This window comes from Camelus dromedarius, chromosome 16 (genome assembly GCF_036321535.1).
Source record: "Camelus dromedarius isolate mCamDro1 chromosome 16, mCamDro1.pat, whole genome shotgun sequence".
Lineage (NCBI taxonomy): Eukaryota > Metazoa > Chordata > Mammalia > Artiodactyla > Camelidae > Camelus > Camelus dromedarius.
Window position 1 is genome coordinate 47779824 of NC_087451.1, and position 20124 is coordinate 47799947.

At 44.4% G+C, this 20124-nt stretch overlaps 1 protein-coding gene across 5 annotated transcripts in view; it reads left to right on the top strand.

The window, feature by feature from the left end:
* PHF12 (PHD finger protein 12) overlaps nt 1–20124 on the top strand; it is a 36919-nt gene continuing 16795 nt past the window's right edge. Inside the window, exons 1-3 of one of the 5 annotated variants that reach the window (XR_010384620.1) lie at nt 1–625; nt 1272–1453; nt 18858–18930. Coding sequence is in view for 2 of the 5 variants with exons in the window: in XM_031468415.2 (XP_031324275.1) it covers nt 560–625; nt 1272–1453; nt 18858–18930 (321 nt within the window). In the remaining 3 variants the exon portion in view is untranslated. Of the gene's footprint in view, nt 626–1271; nt 1454–12404; nt 13793–14537; nt 14599–18857; nt 18931–20124 lie in introns of those variants that run through there. The other 4 variants (XR_004141937.2, XR_004141935.2, XM_031468415.2 and 1 more) reach the window with 4 other exon arrangements.

The following is a 20124-nucleotide window of genomic DNA, read 5'->3' on the forward strand; positions in this document are numbered from 1 at the left end:
GCGAGCGGCGATCCCGGGGCGCCTGCGCGGGTGGCTTTGCGGGCGCTCGCGGTAAGTTTGCGCCAAGTGCGCGGCAGCCGGGACGCAGACGGCGGCGGCGGCGAGAGGCGGAGCCCGGGGACCACCCCCCATCACCCTCCCCGCAGTCACCTCACGTACCACAACCTCACCTAACCTCTCACCCCCCTCCGATCCCCCCAACCCCGGGATGGCAGCGCCCGCCAGCCTTCCCGGCCGGACCAGCGGTCGCCAGCGCCGGCTTTAGCCTGTGGGACTAGGCCCCGCCGAGGCCTGACCCCCGGAGCCGGGACCCACCGTGCAGCCAGCCGCCGGGCCGAGGCTGAGGGGCCGCTCCCCCCTCACGGCCCGTGGGGAGGACGCTGCCGTCCCGGGGACTGGGGGCCGGGGGGTGGGGGGGAGCCAGGGCGAGGAAGTCGGGACCCGTGTTGGGAAAAAAGAAGGGGGACCGGGGTCAGGAGCGCCCCCTCCCCCCGTTTCCCCCCTCCCCCCGGGGTTGGGGGGGCCGGAGCAGAGAGCGCCCAGCCCGGGAGGTGGATGAATGTGGGAGAAAATGGAGACCAAGACGATCGTGTACGACTTGGACACGTCGGGGGGGCTGATGGAGGTAAGAGTGGCCCTCCTCATCCCTCTTCCCCAGCACCGGGAGGGAACCTCCGCCCTCCGCCCCACAAAGCCGGTCCTGAGCTTGCAGCGCAAGAGGGCCGGGGGAGGGGGGCGCTTCCTCACCTAGACTCTCCCTCCCATCTTTCCAATTCGAAGGGCTGAGTTCAGCCCCCGAGGACGTTTACAGCAGTTTCACCTACCCGCCGCCCTCGATTCGCTCTCCCGAGGCGCCAACCCACTCCATCTCGTTGCACCGGCGGGCCTCCCCACCCCCTTCTTGTCCGCCCCTTTGTGCTTCCCCCAGCACGTCCGGGTACCGGGCTTCAGGCCTCTGCCGAGCCTGGCTTTGGAGTCCCCCACTGTCCATACAAGGAAGTGGCGAGAAGGGAACCGCGCACTCTCTCCCCATCCCCCTACCCTGATCCTCCCCATTTGGAAGAAGCCGTTCTCGTTGTTGTGCTGCAAGAACGCGATTAGGGTGGGCTCCCCCTGGTTCCGGGGGCTGAGAGGTTCTGGGAGTAGCCTGGATGGGAGGAAGAAGGACAAAAGAGGGGAGAGGGGTGGGTGACGGAGAAGCCGCGCCGGGAGGGCGACGGACCGCCCGAGAGCTCCGAGTGTGCACACACGGCATTTGTATGTGTGTGCAGCAAATCCAAGCTCTGCTGGCTCCCCCCAAGACGGACGAGGCAGAAAAGCGAAGTCGGAAGCCTGAGAAGGAGCCCCGGAGAAGCGGCAGGGCTACCAACCACGACAGCTGCGATAGCTGCAAAGAAGGTGGGGATCTCCTGTGCTGTGACCACTGCCCGGCCGCCTTCCACCTCCAGTGCTGGTAAGGTCTGGGGACCCTTGTGGAGGCCCTTGGCGGACCCGTCTCGGCACATTCCTTCACCCGGCCTACCCCTGCCTGCCAAAATAACGGGCGCTTGTAGCCGCTAGCTGACTTTCTGCAGCCGCTGGGGCGAGTGCCTCCCCGCCCCCAGGTGCTGCCCGGCTCCGGCCGTTTGAGGGGGAGGAGCAGCAGTGGGTCCGGACCCCAAGGTGGGGGTTGGGAGGAGTGAGGAGAGCCCCATCTGGGATTGGAAGTCGCTGGGGAGCCGGGACGGAGCCGGCGGGGCACGGCTGGCGGTGGCGGGGGAGGAAGGGGAGGAGCTCCGGGCTCTGCGCCGCTCGCTTGCCCGCTCGCCCGCCGCTCTCGGGCCTCTGCCGGGCTGGGCTCTTCTCCGGGCGGGTGCGCGTAGCCCTCGGCCGCCGGAGCTGCCCTGGTCCAGAGCCGCGGGACGCGGCGCTCGGTTGCTCCCGGCTTTGGAAGGAATCATGGAGGGTGTCTCTCGAGTCCTCCTCTTCTCTGCCTCTCTGTTTACAATATGGCGACCTGCCTTTAAATTATATTTTTATTCTCAGCGCCATTTTGGCTGCATATATGATTTGCAAACGTCTCCCGGGGAACGGTGGGGGTGGCCTCGAAGTCCTTTCTGCAGAAGCTCCTTGGGGGCCAGGGTTGGGATCTCGCCGCTTTGGTCCCTTTCTCTGCCGCCGCTTGCCCCCTGTTGCCTCTTGGAGCTGCCTCCCCCTTCCCTCCCCTCCCCGCGCTGCCGCCTCTTAGGAAATCGGGCCGGATTAGACAATTAAAATTGCCCTTGGGCGCAGATTTCACTTCTTCGCTCCGGATCTGCGAACCCTTCGCTGCAGAATTCTTTACTGCTGGGGCAGGATTGTGTGCGGTGGCTCCGCGAGGGCATTTTTAAGGAGCGGAAAGCTGGAAAGCTGTGCGCTTTTTTTTTTTCCCCGTTACTGAACGCGAGGGGAGGGGAGAGACGGTAGAGAGAGGGAGGGACCTGGGTTGATCGCCCGCTGCTTGATCCTCCTCAGCAGCTCAGCCCAGAACAATCCAGCCAAGAAGAGTTTAAACTCCAGCTTCTGTTTGGAGAAATCACCTCTGCCCTCCACAAAAATCCCACAACTGTGCCGGGACCCCGATTGCGTCTTGTTCTGATGGGACTTGTTCTGTTGTTCAGCAACAGTTGACTGAGGCAGACGTTTGTGAGAGGAGACTGCAGGAGAGAGAGCGGGAAACAGAGGGGCTGCTCTGTTTGTTTCCACCGGTTTTTGATGTTGCCTTTTTTAGCCCTCTGTTTAAAAAAAAAGTGAGATTTTCCTTAAGCACCCCGCACAGTTCCAATCACATTCCGTTTCTCAGTTGGTGTAGTAGTGCCTACTGTGTATTTGTATTAATTGCAGGTTTTGGAACACTTACTGGACAGATGACTGATGCCGGGAAAATTAAGTCTGTGGTCAGAAGTTATGTAGGAAGTTCCCATTACCATTCCCAAGATTCTTTAGCCCAGGAGGGCACCCCATCTTGGCTTGTAATGTTGCAGGGACAAAAATGATTATCCTGGAGGGAGCTTTGCTGCTGGCTTTAAAATTTTTTATTATGAAATGACTAACACTAGCAGGAAGGATCTGTGGTTTTTAGCCTTTGCTTTCTATAAGATGTAATCCACCTGGAAAAAAATACCTCCTGTCAAGTTTCCTGTGCTGTTCTTGAGCACAGAAGAGATTTGTACCTGGGTATATGTTGCTTGCCAGTTATTCCCCTGTTGCTTACATTCGTGTATGTGTGTGTGCTTGTTTGATACATATTAAGACTGAATTGCAGACTTCTTGGTTTAAAATGTGGGTTAATGTTTCATCTCTAGAATGAACTTAGTGTTGACCAAGAATGGTGAATCCCATATTGAGAATTTTGTGAGCTCTTTATTACCATTTGTTTAATAAAGCTGAAATTGTTTGTTAGAAACTTCTGGGCATGGAAAAAGTGTGCTGTTTTGCCTGAGATTGGGCTTTTTAAACTCTAAAACCTAACTTCTGAATCTTTGAATTAGATAAGTCCAAGTCTTGTCAAGTTGTAACAATTGAGTTTCTACTTTAACTGGTAGGAGAGAGGGAGATGCTTTTTTAGCATTGGTGAGATTGAAGTTTGCCAAGACTGCATTTCATTGACTACCCCCGCCACTAAAGACAGTGAATGGGAACTGGTAATCAGAGATTTGAGAATCCTAGTAAATGAGGCAGGCCTTGTTTCACATCTCCAATTCCCTCTTTCAAGATGCCAGTACTGAATGTACCATTGACTTATCTGAGTAGTTATATAAATCACAAAACATTCTAGATATTGATCCAAAGGCAGGAACCCTTCTTTTAAGCAAGGCTTATCCGACTTTCTTGCCTCCTTAACATAGCACACTCTTTCTAGCCCAAGTGAAGTACTTCATTAACCATCTCAACTTGAGTAGTTAGGTCAAGCAATTAATGGTGTCAGAAAATTTTGATTCTTGAGTGCGCTCACGTTAATTTGTCCCATTATTGCTTGTTTGTGTCATGTGGGAGTGAGGTTAAGAGGTGTGGCTATATTTTCTCTTGCTTCCCTTTTTAATTGGCTAAGACTGGGTTATTTAGATAAGCATAGTAGTGATAATTTTCCTTATGTAGAGAATGTGCAAAAGTAAAGATGGGGTTTTGTAAACCCTATAGGTTGTAATTGCAGAGCTGCTGTGGGTCTCCATTCAAAGCTCTGTGAGATATGTCCTTTTTCAGTCTCTGGTGTGCCTTGCCAGCTTGCCTCACAGTGAACAGAATCTAGTAAAATGCTCCATAAGTGATTCTAGGCAAACTTTACCTCCTGGGCTTAGTGACATAACCATAACCACAGGGGATTTTTCTAAGCTAAGCTACTGGAGGAAATGACTGGTCAAATAAGCTGTTTTAATTGTCTTGTCTTTTCTCAGGGGCCAGTGCTCTGTATGAGGAATAGTCCTTTCTGTCCATTTAGACTAGGAGCCCTATTTCTGGGTTTTCTGTGATGATCTTCTGGGTGAGGGAATGAATTGTCCTGTGTTCAGTACCATGAACTCACTGAAGAATTGAACTTGAGGAGCTGATATCTTTGTATTTGTTTAAGTGATAGCATAATCATTTTATCCAAGTTTAACTGGCTTATCAATTATTCAGAGTGGTGGTAGGGGTTACTAAACCTACCCCTGGAGAATTAGAAAGAGATATGTTTTTAAGTGTTCCCTGGTGAACCTGATCTTTATCGTAATTGTCATGCCATAAGTTGAGCATTGTGAAAATACTGGTCTGCATAGACTGGTCTCTAAAAATCAACTTTAAATACTTAGAATAACTGGTAGAGCTCTAGTTGCTGATGGCCCATCGTTCTGCTTGAGGTGGACTGTATGGATAGGATTGTTCTCACTGATAAAGTCAACACCACAGAGCATCGGTAATGGAGTTGACTGGAACCTGGATGGTTTCCTCTGATTGCATTTTGCTTCAGTCAGAGGGACCAGAATGGTCTGATTGAAAAGTGCACCTACCTCAGCAGACCTCAGCATGGTTGCTTCCTGTCAGACAGATTTCTGTAGCATTTGCCTCCGCATGTTATATTTGGAATTGTTGGCTGGCTTTCCTCTCCCTGGTGTTGGCAGCAAGATCCAAAATGAGGTTTTCGAAGAATGAGAGTAAAAAGGTCTCTGTGCACAGGCAAAACTAAGCTCAGTTTGGAGTTTTGCATATTTAATTTTCAGTGAGTCATAACAAGAAGGGTTTCACACACAGTAGAAAAGTGCCTTGTAGAAAATCTTGGCTGTTTTGATTTTAAAGGAGGTGATTTTTTCTGATTTTATTGTGTTTAGCTCCTCATTAGAACGGTATCAGGCTAGTGGTGAATGGAAATACATTTATTTTAACTTTATCTTACGAATCTGTTGTTTCTGACATTGTAAGTGCTTGGAAGCCTGGCACTGAAAAACCGGAGGTGACAACATCTGGACTCCTTCCCTTCACCTTGCCCCCTCAATAGTAAAATGATTCAACAATAAACAAACCTAATTTGGTTTTATGTGTATTTTATTTCTTTGTTTTTGCATCTACTGTGTTGTTTAGGAATCTGAGTGTATAGTAGGGCTTTTGAATGGCCCACGCAAACAGGGTCCAGTAGCATTCAGTTTTAACTTAATTTCACATGCATGCTTCATAAACTTAATGTGGGGATTAGGGGCTAATTCTTGTGATATGAGTGCTTTAGTTCAAAGATAAAGGAAAATTACTGTTTAAAAATATAAAAATAATATTTGGTATGAGTTGTTTTCTCACAAAATGTGACTCAGATGGCTTTGGTTGAGAAGGGAAGCATCAGAAATACTAAAACTGGGAAAGGAGGTCATACTCCTCCAAGATAATAGTTTGTGTGTAATTTAAGGCAAATACTTAGTGGTACTGTTGTAGGAAATTTTTCGTTTCGGGCCTGTCCCAAAATTAATTACCAAACTCAGTGAAAGGTAGGACGCGGTTATAATCCCATCAATTTCCTGCTGTTCCTTAAGGCTCTCAAAATACTTCACAGATGGACTCCACTAATATATTAGGACTGTTGGGCCTTTGTTAATAATGACTTGTGTATTTTTTTACACACGTAAATGTGGAAAGTCATATTTAGGTATTGCCTTCATTTTAATCTGGAGATGAAATCCATGTTGGTCTGTTTTAAATTCTTAATCAAGTGTGTTTCCAAGATATTTTTTTAAAGCCAAATCAGAAGGACAAATAAATTATTTAATTTGAACTGAAAAGGAATTCAGATAGTCACTACTGTTTGTTAAACGAAACTTTTTTATTAAGCTCTGAGTGAAAGTATAAGTGATACTCAGAAGGGCTCAGTGAGTTTTCAGGGTTCATCCTTGTAGGATTTGTAGGATTTGTTCCTTTTAAAAACTGAATACTATTCTGTGTGTGGATATACCACTTTTTTTAGTCCATTCATCCATTGATGGATGTTTGGGTTTTTTTCTACTTTTTACTATTGTGAATAATCATGCTATGAACATTTGTGTGCAAGTTTTTGTGTGTATATCTGTTTTCATTTCTCTTAGGTATATACCCAGGAATGGAATCACTAGGTCATATGATAACTCTTACGTTTAACCTATGAAGAACTGCCAGACTGTTTTCCAAGTTGGTTGCATCATTTTACATTCCCACTGGCAGTGTGTGAGAGTTCCAGTTTCTCCACACCCTTTCCAATACTTGTTATTACCTATCTTGATTGGAACCATCCGATGGGCATGAAGTGCTATTTCGTTGTGGTTTTGATTTGCATTTGCCTGATGGCTAATGATATTCAACATCTTTTCATGTATTTGTTAGCCATTTGTGTATATTTTCTAGGAGAAATGTCTATTCAGATCCTTTGTCCAATTTTAATTGGGTTGTGTGGTTTTTTATTGAGTTATAAGAGTTCCTTACATAAATATAGTCTAGATACAAGTGCCTTGTCAGATATTTGATTTACAAGTATTTTCTCCTATTCTGTGGTGGTCTTTTCACTTCCCCATCTTTTTATTTTTTATTTTTAGTCTTACCTAGAAAAAATGGTTGATTTAAGCAGTTTAATGTCTATGCCTGTATTGTCTATGTAATAACAGTAAGTAAAGAGTTTCTTCTGTGAACTCAGGATGGTGTCTCTGTGGAGAGAGAACCTTACAGTGTAAATTTGGTATGTTTCTATTTCAGCTTTTCTGTGTGACCCCCTCTTAGCAAAGAAGTCTAAGGCTGGAAGTTAGCCTAGAGGAAATTTTAAAAATCCACCAGTTGCCTTAAGGCAGGATGCCCACCCAGCACCCATCTGCCACAATAGAAAATTTCTGTGTGTGAGCACTTCTCATACTTGGAGGTCCCCTAGTTCAAGGAGGAAGATTTAAATTGCCTCAGTTTGGTGACAGCTTGGGGTGGAAATAACTACAAATCAATTAATGAGCTGTCTTTTGAACCCAGTTAACAGGAACAAAAAGTTGTTTTACACTGCAGTGAACTCACCTGTTTCTATGTGTCTTTATGTAAGCCCAGATAGCAGTAAATAAGGAGACAGCCTGTGGAGAATATTTGCTTGAAGGTTTTATATAGCTTTTAAAAAGAAACTGTCTGCTTTGATGCTCCCAGGAGGGTTTGATGCTCCCTAGAAATGCAGATGTCCTGCTTCTTAACAGAAATTGGTATATTTCTCCTCCTACAAGTTACAGGGCAATAGAAAAGAGATAAAGCTAAGTGTTGTTTGCTTTTGGTTATGGGTAAGAGTGTTGAAATCCATCTTTGAACTTTCTTGTACCACCCCCAGCATGTACACAACAATTCCTTGGGTGTGTAGGTAAGCAGGCCACCCTGGTGGAAGATTCTGGTTGGGGTTATGAAGGCACTTACTATGATAATGCAGTATAGACTCCTGGAAATACATTCTTGTTTAAGGTGCCAGAGTTTTATGTCACCAGAGGTGGGCGGGGTGGAGGGGATGTTTTCCACCTCCACTGTGCTCTTCCTTTGACTTAAGGTCCCCAGGGAGTACAACATGGCCAGCTGCATTGCCATTCAATGACTGACACCGCTGCATAATGCTAGCCTCCCAAGAGACAGGACAGGAGTACAGCTGTCCCCCTGCCAGTTTCCTGAAAGAGGAGGACATTGTATTCAGTGCAAGTCCTAGACCAAATTTCAGAAAGGTACTTTAGTGTTGCAGACTTGTCACCATGCCCAGGACGCATGCACAGGTCACTAGCTGACTGCTTTTCCCATGACTCTAGAACAGTTAAGAAGAATAAGAAGGTGACACCTTTTTCTGACCACCATTTACAGATAACAAAATCCTCATCCTTTAAGCCTTAGGTTATTTCTAAATCTGGGTCTCAGCAAATAAGAATAAAGATGAAGTTTTGTGTGGGAGAGAAAAAAAACACTGAAGGATACAATAGGCACTTATAAAAAGAGAAATCATTGATTTGACCCATCAGCAAAAAGGAACTTGGCTACTACATAGAGCTGTTGTTGAATTCACTGTAAGCAATTTCCAAGTATATCTTGGAGATTGATGAAATTTTCTAAGTAATGAAAAGTTTGACTCATTCAAAGAACTACTCCTTTCCCTTTTGCAATCATGTACTAAATGCTCACTAAACTACTTGAAAGCCAGAGACACTTCCTCTGCTCACTGCTGCGTAATACTTAGTGGTATTACAGATGAGAAATGTGCAAAGATAAACACTGGTTGGGGAGCAGAAATGAAGTCTGGGTTCTTCCAACTGGATGGTACCTTGTTAACACAAAACATGGTGACCATTCCTTTCTCCCTAATTACATTTGCTTTCCTGTATGTTAGTCGCTTTGCTGTTTAATCTTTGCCCTTCCTCTGTTTTCTGACAAGTTATACAGAGTGTCTCCCAGGAAATACTTCCCAGTCTTGAAAGGCCTAAAGACATAGTAACAGCGGAGTTGGGGATAACTCTGCCTGAAGCTAGTGTTGGTCTTTCCCACTGATTTGGGCTCTGCATGAGGCTCTTTTTGAAATGAGCTAGAGTGAGCAGGAGAGGATTTTCTGCAGGGTTTGAGTTTAACCATAGCCCAAAGACATCACTTTACCTCTAGGCCAGGCAGAGAAGGAGGAACCTCTCAGAATTACTAGCAAGGTTGAGCTCCAGGGTGGAACCCTGTTTGTGGCAGCACAAGCACACTTACAGGCTTTTATCCAGCTGTGATCCTCAGAGAGATGTTGGATATTTTTTTCTCCTGTCTGCATTTGTGCAAAGAACGGAGCAGAGAAGCTAATGAAATACACTAAACTTCAAGTGAGTTCAGATGAGTCTCTACATCACAAAACGGCAATGTGGAGCTATTACTGTTCTTTCCACCAGCCCGGGGCTCCTGTGATGAACTGGGAGCTTTTAAATTCCCATGTTCACTGAACTGTCAGATGGAGTTCTACTGATTCTTGGTTTTAACAAAGCTCTGGAAACATTAGACGGAGGCTCTACAGTGAACTTTTTCCATTAATAATCATCAATTATTGGTCAGAATTCATTACAAAAATTGTACTACATTAATCTCATTAAGTGTATCTAAACCTATAACTTTTCACAGTTCTATACATAGGTTGCTGTATTTAAGTTTCCTAATCTTGCCTCTTTTTTTTTTTGAAAGAACATCTTAAGTGGAGGGAGAATTATTTTTGTCTTGCTTTAGCCCTCCTTGGTAGTCCTTGTGGTTTTGCCTGGCATAGATGACACTTAGCCATTCTAACTTAATTCTAAGGCCTAATTCCGTGACATCAGATATCTTTGACTTTAGTCTACAGTTTGTTGGTGTTGAAGGAAGCTGAATAGTAAGAAAAGTGTCTGCAGGTTATTTAAGTTATGGGAAAGCGCTCATGTCCGAGGCTCTTATGCTTGCTACATACCAGCTTTCTGCAGATCTTACCATTTGTGTGTGCACATTCAGGCCTTCAGGGTGATTGTTCTTCGGTGAGGGACCATCTGAGAGAAAAGAGGGCTGAAGGGGAAAATCATGGCGCTCTGTCTCTGAGAAGTATGTTCAGCTCCTAAATAGGTCACCAGGGGTATAACTGGAAGCCTTCAGAAGCCCAAGTCAGCACTTAACTGTGGCATCAAACCACGACAGCACAGTTTGACAGCATGCCCAGGAGATTACTTCAGTCGTGTAGGGAGGGGAGCTTTGAGGTTTCTGAGTAAAATTGGGGGAGGGGGAGGGCAAGGGTAAAAGAAGGTGGGGAATAAGCCCTGTGCTGTTTTGGCCCAAATAGTAGCATTATTCTCCCAGCTTTTTTTTTTTCTTTTCAAAAGAAGACCCTGTCAGAGGAGAGTAAATGAAGCAGAAATCCTCCTTAGGGAAAAGCAGCTGGGCCTTATGTAGAAACCTGCTCTCTACATTTAGTTGGATTTCAAATAGAAATTCTCCCTACACTTAAGATGTTATTGTTTTTAGTTTTTCCCAGCCTTTATAGAATTTTAGGTCCAATATCCATAGGATGTAAACTGGTCCAGATTCTCTGAGTTGTGTGGCCTGGCTACTTTCTTATTCTTGATAGTCTTCTAAAATTTGGCCACAGAACAGTACCCAGTTTTCCATACCTCTGAGAGTCTTACCAAATACACAGTTAAAATTGTTGGTTCTTCTTTCCAATGGAGTGTTCCCTGGGAGTGTTAGAAAGTGACTGCTGAGGCCAGAATGTTTACTCTTTTCCAAAACAGGTGGGCTCCAGCAACCATCATAAAGTGAATGAGTGAAGCCAATTTTTTAAATGTTTGCAACCAGCTCATTTTCCATTGTAAAGAAGCCAGGATTGTAAGAATAGCCAAATCAGTGACTAGTACCAGCACATTTCCTGATCAGGTCCTGTGGCATCTAGAGTTGGCTTGTAGAAAAGTTAACAGGCAAACACCTGGTATAACTGTTGGTACTCTATCCTCCATCCCTCCTCCTTTCCCTGCACTAACTCGTAACCCTCTTCTCCAGGTGTCTTCACTGGGAGGATGCCCCAAGCCAGCTCTGCATAGAAGGCAATAAAACTGGGGGGCACAGTCGGCTAATTTGAAAGGATTGTATGCCTGTGGAAGTGACGCAACTAGCTAAGTTTCTCAATGGGGCATTTGTGATAGCCTGGCACTTTGTTGGCCTCCTTGTTAACACAGCTACTAAGACTTTGCATGAAAAAACCAGCAGTCCTTGTACTTTTTATGTACTTTGTGGCATTAGCTGTATTTGAGTTAGTAGCTGGGATAAAGGAGGGTAAAGGATTAAGTTTCATGGGCCCTATGAACTTTCTCTCTGCTTTCATCTCTCCAGTATCCTTCAATATGACCATCTTCTCTGCCTTTGAATATTAGGCCACGCATGATGGCAAAAGCCAATGCCCGCTCCACACAAGTATTCAGAGGAAGCTTACTGTACCTGCAGACATTTGAATTTGATTAAATTTTGTTCCCTCAAAACATAAACTATTAAATTTGGGTATTATTAACACAGCTTTTAATTTAAATTTAGAAAGATATTTTTAAATTAAACTACCCAGCACCTCTTAGCTTTTCCAGGACAGAAGCTGATTTCAATTTATAAAAGGCTTATTTCTTGAGCCTTTATAGATCAAGAAGGCTGCTAGGAGGCTGAGACATGATTGTGGTCCTGTCAGCGATCACCTTCCCTCCCCATTTTGACTAGTACCAACACATTTCCTGAGCTGGCCGAGGACAGCAGGGCCAGTCTGAGGGAGTGTAGGCCTGATGTGAGCTTGTATTGTCTCTTGCAGTTGGTCTTACACAGAGCTGTTAAATATAAATGCAGGATTTTTATCTGGTAGTGGACCTCACATGGATGGATGAGACCCATGAACTGTGAAATTAAAAATCAAAACTGCTCAGTGCTATTGTTTGCTTGCTGAACCACCCTACCCCTACCAAAAAAGGGGGGAGGGGACATACAGATGATGGGGGGTGGGGGGTGGGCAGTGAAATCTTTCTTAGTCTGGTATTTTATTTCAGCTGAAACAACCGTATATGGCTAGAGAGCTTCTGATTCTTGGAGCATGATGGGTTGTGACAGGAGGGACCCTAACCAGTTCATTCGACTGGCCTCTTTTAGAAGAAAATGTGAGTGGAAGGCTGTTGTATATTGTGTACAGATATGCTGTTTGCACATAGTGTTCCTATTAAGTGTTTGTATTAAACAGAATATTTTGTCAGTCCAGGATGAGAAGATAGTGTTAGAACTTAAGTTCTTTCTTAAGTATTTTTTAATCCATTTGCTTCCTTTTGTCCTAAGACAAACACCAATGCTTTTAATTTGATTAAGTGATATTTTCATGTCTCTGGCCACCTTTGGCTTAAGTTTTAAATGGCATTGTCACTTAGCTGGATAGACAGTTGCAAGCCATATATCAATAACTTAACATATTTTTTTAAAAAGGTCCAGAGCCCAACATCATTTTTATCTGCTTGTTGTAATGCAGAAAATAGGTCTGTGAAATGAAAGGCAGTCTTTCTGCTTCCCTGTCTCCCTCTCCCTCCACCTCTCCCCTCCTCCCTTTGTTCTCTTCTTCCCCTCCCCCCCTCCGTTCCAGTTCCATATTGAAAAACTGCTTGTGCTGGATGGATAATTAACACAGAGCTATAGAGCAACAGGTCCCACTGGTGGCGACTAAATCTGAAGTAAATGTTAATGTCTTGCAGGTTCACGTGTATTAATAGGCGAGGGAGATGAGTGAGGTTAGACTCGGATCAGCCGCACTGGTGTATGACTAGAAATAGATCCTCTTAATTAGAGAGCCAAGAACCATGACAACTACCAACATCTTCCACCTGCAGTGGTGAGCTGCAGCCTCATTAGTGAATGAAAGAGGCATTCTAAGTTAAAACTGGACTCCGTCCTTTGGCTGTAAGTCGGGATCATCTGGCTCCAGGCTTTGAATCTTTGACACGGAGAGATCTGTCAGTGCAGGCATTACAGTGAGCTGAGAGAGAGAGTGTGAGAAAGAGAGAGAGAGTGTGTGTGTGGTTTTCTCTTTGATGGCTCCAGAAATAGACCAATCTAGACACCCTCATCAGCAATAGAGACAGATTATTTGGATTTGCTTATAGGAGTCTAGATGCTCGAGTCCTGCTGCAGAGGTTGGTTTTAGGAGTCTTCATTTTGAAAAAATTAATGTCTTTGACCAGTTTTTCAGTTGGTTTGTGTGTAGATGTTACTGTTAACAGTTTATGGGCCCTCTCACGCCTCACTACACCACACCAAACTCTGAGATGCTTCTCTTTCAGTTGTACAATCTCTGAAGACTTAGAGCCCTGTTGTTATGAACTATTTTGTAGCTAACAATGTCTTTAAGATCAGGTAGTGGTTAAAATAAATAGCGAGTTGGAGAGCAGTGAACAGTCACTTTCTGGCCAGGGATTGCAGACCAGGGCTTTTTAACAGACGATCTGGAAGGAAACATCCATAGTTGGGAAGATGGGAAGATATTCTGCAGGAGCTCCATGCTGACAGAGCGTTCTGTTCTCTGCAGTGAAGGGTGCCTGTCTTGAAGCACTGCAAACCATGTTCTTTTGAAGGCAGAAAATAAAGTAGAAGTTCTTGGCCTGTTGGCTAAAGAACTACCAGTTTTCCAAGACAAGCCAGCTCTTGTACAGAAGACGACTATTCCAGGGCTCACCTTCCTTCCAAGGACTTGATGGTTCTCAGAAGGAATCTAAAGGTTCAAAGACTGTTGTGCTCTAGGTAGACTTTAGCCTCCATTCCCAGGAAAATGTCTCCACTCCCAGAACCTTCCTTTTATAAGGTAGGTTTTCAAAATACAGAAATATACCTGCTTCTAAAACTAGTCTCCTCATGAACCCGCAAGTTCCTCAACTTCACCATCTTTAAAGGATCACTGGCTGAGTTACTATTTGCTGAATAGCAAATGCTGAATTGTAGAAGAGGTCAGGAAGAGGCCACTGTCACCTTCAGGTACCAAATGGCCAAACTTCTGGGACTCTAGGTTGAGTCTGCCATTCATAAGCAGTTGAGTCTTAGAAGTCTGTATGGCAAGAATCAATTTGTAGGTGATCATATGTGGTCTCATTACCAACTGTCATTTTATATATTGTCTCTAGCCTATGATCCCTGAGAGCAAGACCTTGTCTGAAATCTCACCACTTAGAACGTTGCCTTGCATAAGTGTCCAATAAATGCTTGCGTGGATGAATGACTTTGGTCCTCTCTCCCTAAAGGCAATGTTTCTTGATGGAGTAGATCATAACTTGTTTGCTTTGTGTCCTTCCTCTAGCAAAATACCTCCAGTATTGGTTAGTAAGGCATTGGTTAGTAAGCAGTGGGAGGGAACTCAATAAATACTGGCTGATGTAGAAGGAAATGCTCAACCTTGAGGTTGAGGAAGATACCCTGTTGGGATACTCCACTGTGTTCCGCAGAAATGAGAGAACTACCAAAGGTTCCTTAAAAACAATTGGGCCCAAGATTTGGAAGAACCAGGAAACTGATTTGAGTTCTAATTCTGCTGCTTTCTGGCTCCATGGCTTTAGATAAGTCGCCGTAGAGATACCTGTATGATGTGAATAAGAATTAATTCTCACGTGTACGATGGTGAGTATCAAATAAGAGCGTCTGTGAAAACACTTTGTGAACTGTAATACACTATCTAGATGTAAGATGAGATTATCACTCTGCTGTTTCTAAGCTTTAGTGATTAGGAAGCATATTGATGTCTTTACAAGCAATACTGGCTCATTATAATGTTGTCATGGTTTTTACTGCTGAGCAGCGGAAACTCTGATAGAGTAATTTCAGCATTACCTGACTTTTCTTTTTTAATCTTTAATGATTTCCTTTTGTAGAGAATGGCCCTCAACACCCTGTCTTCATTGATGTATGGGGATGAGAGGGAGCTACGACAGCCTTGTTTTTCTTGACAGGCATACCATGATTTAAAGACTCTAGCATGCATATAATTGTTTCAGAGTTGTGCATTTAACTTATAAGAACACCATTCTTCTAGGGGAAGGAGCTTTAAGATGGTCGGCTGAGGTGGAGAGGTCCTCAGGATGTATACAAGTACACAGAATCTGCAGAATCTCCTTTCTCCCTGGAATCCTTTCTCTGTTGGCAGTATTTCTGATACGGAACAAAACTAGTCTGTTTGCAGAACAGCCTCTTTCAGAACTAGTTCCTGAGCTTATTGCCCCAATGGCAGCTTGTCTTCCCTTGAGCCATTTCATGAATCCTTTTCCTCTAGATGTTTGAATGGAAAAACTGCCTTCTAAATAGCTTGAAAGGAATTGCTAGGAGCAAAGAGGAAAGAAATATCATCATGAGAAAGCTTTAAGAGGGGTGATTCCTGTGTTCCAGCTATGCCTGTGATGATCATTTTCAAGAAACATAGACCCTCCTTCCCTATCCATCCCATCTTAGATGTTACTGCCTCCTTTCAAAATACTGTATTTTCAAATTTATTTCAAGATGCATATTTTATCTCTAAGAAAGCAGGAGAATCCCAACAAGGTCTCGCTGTTTTAAAATGTTCTGTGTTCATCCTGGAGACAATACTCTGACACTCTGACTTCCCTGCGACTCCCTAAACTCACAGCCCTCATCCCACACCTTAGAGCAGATGAGAGAAGCCTATGACCATAATCTAGAATTGTGAGAAACCTGTGTTCTTAAACTTGGTATCTCTAAAAGTGATCAAACCAGGAGCTACTTTTGAGAGTCTCTTAATACAGACATTAAACATTTTACCCCTGTGTTAAGAAAGAGAAACGAGAAATCAACTTGTTTAAAGAGTGTTTAAATAAGTAGGGTGGGGTGGTACAGTATGAAGTTCAGGTTTGCAAGAATGGACTTTGACTCTGTTGTCTTATTGTTTTGTGACAGAAAACATAAGTAATTTCATATGTGATTTAACCACCAAGACAAATGTCTGACCAACGGCATTGCCTTGCCTCACCTCATGACTTGGGGGACGGGGCCGGTTATAGTCACTTCTTAGAAGTCCATTATTTTAGTGCTCCTTCATTCTTTAATGCTTTATTGAGTACTTACTGTGTGCCGGGCATTATGCAGAGTGTGGAGGTACAGAGATAAATGAGGCAGAGAAGGAGATTCGGGTCCACAATAGTTCAGTATAGTGTGGCACAGAAGTGCTATAGTGAACCAGGAGACTCCTGGAGGTAATACCTGACTTGAGCTCCAAAAGATAAAGGAATCCACCAAGTGAAGGAGTGGGGCACAGCTTTTATGGCTGTGGGTAGCAGCTCTGGAATGAGCAGAGACACAGGGTTGAGAAACAGTATGGCCCTGCGTAATGGAGATGGAGAAAGGGGCGGGGTTCTGGCCTCAAGGGTCTTACCTGCATTACTGAGGAGCTTGAATTTTATCCTGTAATGAATGGGGTAGGGGCAATATTGAATGGATTTTTAATTAGGTGACTGATCTGATTGGAATTGTGGCAGAATTACTCTGCCAGCAGGGTTGAGAATAGACTGAGGGAAGCCAGAAGGGTGGCCAGGGGGCCATTCACATCTTGGTAAAAGATCTAAGCCACTTTAACACCTTGCCTCACCCTTCTCTGCTTTACATGTTTGGTGTAGGGTAGGTACAAAACACAAAACCAGTAGGCAGATGAGAAGAAATGGTGAAAAACAGAATCAGAAATGACAGCCTTTTTAGGGTTAATTTTAAAAGGATTGCTGCTGAAGCATAGTGGAGTCTGTAGGCCTTTGCAAAGAACATACATGCATTTCATTAGTTTAGATGTAGCCTGTGCAGAAATATATTGGAGAGAACAAGGGAGACTTTACAGTGACGTTTCCTGTGGTCCTCCAGGGTTTGAAGACCTGTCCCAGTAGGCCAGTGTGCCTCCAGTTTTCTGCTTCCTGGTAAGGCTCCTCCTGAGATTCCACCAAGGAAACAGAAAGGATAGGAAGCAGTGAGCTGTGAGGGCTTGGTGGACATCCTGACATGTATGCTCAGGGTTCCAGGGATGCATTGGCAAAGCAGGAGCTAGGAAAATTTGTCAAGCCAAATACTGTTTTACGTAGAAATGGTAAAGTAGCCGAGCATTAAGCCCTGGGACTTAAAGGAGAGTCCTTACATATTCATAATCCACATATATTCATAAATATATGTGTGTGAGTATATAAAATATATCTTCTTTTTAGCATTTCACCTATACTTTGGAGAAAAATTTCTTCCATACCATTCCAAGTAGGTGACTCTCAGGAACTAAATGTAAGAATTTCTCAAGCATAAATGTAGCCTTATTCTGTATAGCAGTGGTTTTCAAACTTTGGTACTGAGCAAAATCACCAAGAGAGCTTGTTAAAAACGAATTACTGAGCCCCACTCCCAGAATTTCTGATTCAGTAGACCTAGAGTGAGGCCTCGATTTGCATTTCTAGTACCTTTTCAGGTAATGCTGATGCTGCTGGTCTGGGGACCACACTTTGAGAACCACTGCTGTGTAGACATTATATGACCTGCTCAAGGATTTAATAAAGTTTCATATAGTTCTTGGTATAACCTTAATGGAAGTTAGTGACCTGGAGGATCAGTAAAGCCAACCCTATACATCTCTAATTTTGATTCAGTATTGACTTACTGAATGACTTACTGAGTGACTATCATGTGTGCAACCTCTATATTATAAAGATACAAAGTGGAAAGAGATCCAATCCTTCTCTTGGTTCCTCTAATTTAAGAAATAAGAGAATTGTGAGAAATAAGGGAAAGCACAATAAGTGCCAAAATAATACAAAACCATGCAGCCAGAGGTCCAGGATGTGTGAGTAATCTGGGAAGAGCACATGGAAGAGCTGTGCTGTTATCTGTTGCTGAGTAACAAACTACCACAAAATTCAATGGCTTAAAATGGACACTAGGTATTACCTCTCACAAATCTGCATGAAGACTAGGCTCAGCTGGGTGGTTTTCCTGTTCACATGTTGTTATATGGGACTACAGTTATTTGGAGGCTCATCTGAGCTGGCATGATCCAAGATGACTCAGTCACATAGCAATTGTTGGTGCTGGCTGTTGATTTAGAGTTTAATTGGAGTGCCTTAAGTCTCCTCTGTGTGACCTCTCATCATGAGAGCAAGGCTCTGATATGGAACATCCAAGCACATAAAAATGGAATCTACAGGTCTCTTAAGATCCAGCCATAGAAGTTACAACATTGTCACCTCTTCTGCATTCTGTTGGTCAAACAAGTCATAAGACAAGCCCAATTCAAGAGGGCGGAAATGGACTACTTCTGGGTGGAAAGAGTAGCAAAGAATTTTAATCTTCCATAGGCTGACTGAAGCAGGCCTTACAGAATGGATAAATAGGGTTTTGACATGCATAGCTTTCAGTGGAAAGAGTGTTCCGGGGAAGAAATAGCAAGTCTTCAATTTGACTAGGGGGAAAGGTACCTGAAGGGGGCCTGGAGAGATGGAAGGGGGACCATGTTACAGAGAGAGGACTTTGAACAGCAGATGGAAGAGCTTGGACTTATACACTGGCAGACTTTGAATGACTGTGGAGGACCTCTCTCAGTGATTTTAGTAGCATGGTGCAGAGTTGGGAGTGACTCTCAAGGCTCCAAGCTGGTTCTTTATATATTTCCCTAAGTTCTGGATTTGGCTTCTTTTTCAAAGATATGGGAAGAAGGGATGCCCAGTCCTTAGGTTATTGTAAATGATGCTCAGTAAGCATTTTGAGGGATGACAGAATCCAAGGAGTGCTGCAGGACTGGCCAGAACAGGAGTTGAGGGACATGTGGCTTTGTGCCAGACCTAGCTAATCTTTTCCCTGATGCATCAAAGGGTTAGTTACTTAGTCTTGCCCTTGTCTTTTCCCTGCAGTAATCCTCCACTGAGTGAAGAGATGTTGCCTCCTGGGGAGTGGATGTGTCACCGGTGCACTGTTCGCCGAAAGGTAATGCTGCTTTCTGAAGGCTTTGCTCAGAATGCCAGATCTAGAGCACTGATACTCTAGAGCTAAGACGACTTGGCCCTGAAGGCATTTTCGTCCCTTCTTCTTGTCTCTTCCAGCCCTGGATCACCCTCACTCTCCCCATGGTGACTGTTTGGAATCCAGTAGGGCCTAAAATCCAAACATGGGCTGCTGAAATGGGCAGAAGAGGTGTGTTAATTTACTGAGCCATGTCCAGTCGCTAGTGACAGGAGTAGTCTGATCTTGTAGACCTCCTGATAAGAGGCCTGAATGTGGCAGCTATATCCATGGCTGAGAGTGGCTGAAGAAGAAGAAGGCGGCTTCTCCAGCTTGATGGAAAAAGGATTTCCCTCACCCTAAGGCAAATAAGTCGCTGGTACCCAGAGGCTTGGCCAGGTGTATGGGGTGAAGAGGACTTTGACCCACTTGTACCCCTGGTTGCCTAACCTCTCTTTAGTTCCCCTTCCTTTGGTTTTGGTCATTCAGTACTGGCTTTGAGAACATTATTTTCTACTTTGAGTACTTTTGTGGGGTGCAAAAGCTAAATTCTCCCTTATCGAAAAAGGAAGTAGGTGTGTTTCCACTCAGATTATGAGGGACCCAATCCTCAAATTACAGGCTGTGAATTAGAATTCACCGTGAATTGTAAACCACTCTCTTCCCTCCCGCAACACTAATTAAACACCAAACAACTTTGCATTGTTGTGACATCACCTCTGTTTTCCTGGCCCCTCAACATGATGTCACAATGAATGATGACTTCCTTGGTTGCAGAAACAGGATGAGATGATTCAGAGATTGTGGTTTATGTATGTAACAGTTTCCAGCCTTTAAGAAGAAGGTAAACAGGCAGACCCTATTTTTCAATGTGTGCATAAGGGTTCCTATTAAAAAGCAAGCCAAGTCCAGGTCAACCACCTTAACCACAGCTGTAGTTTGATTTCTTCTGAAGTTCATACACCAGGGTGTCCTCCAGCTTGTCCACCTCCCAGGATCTCTACTTGTGTGTCCCTAGTTAGAGTGTGACCAGTTAGAGGTACCTCCCAGCCAAGAGGCCTTTCAGAAACTTGCCACTCAAAGAAACTGGACTTGAAAGGGTTGGGAACAGCTGAAGGAGAAAACGTAAAGCCAGAAAAAGAGGGTGGAAAAGAGGAACTAAGATTATTTTAGTGCTCA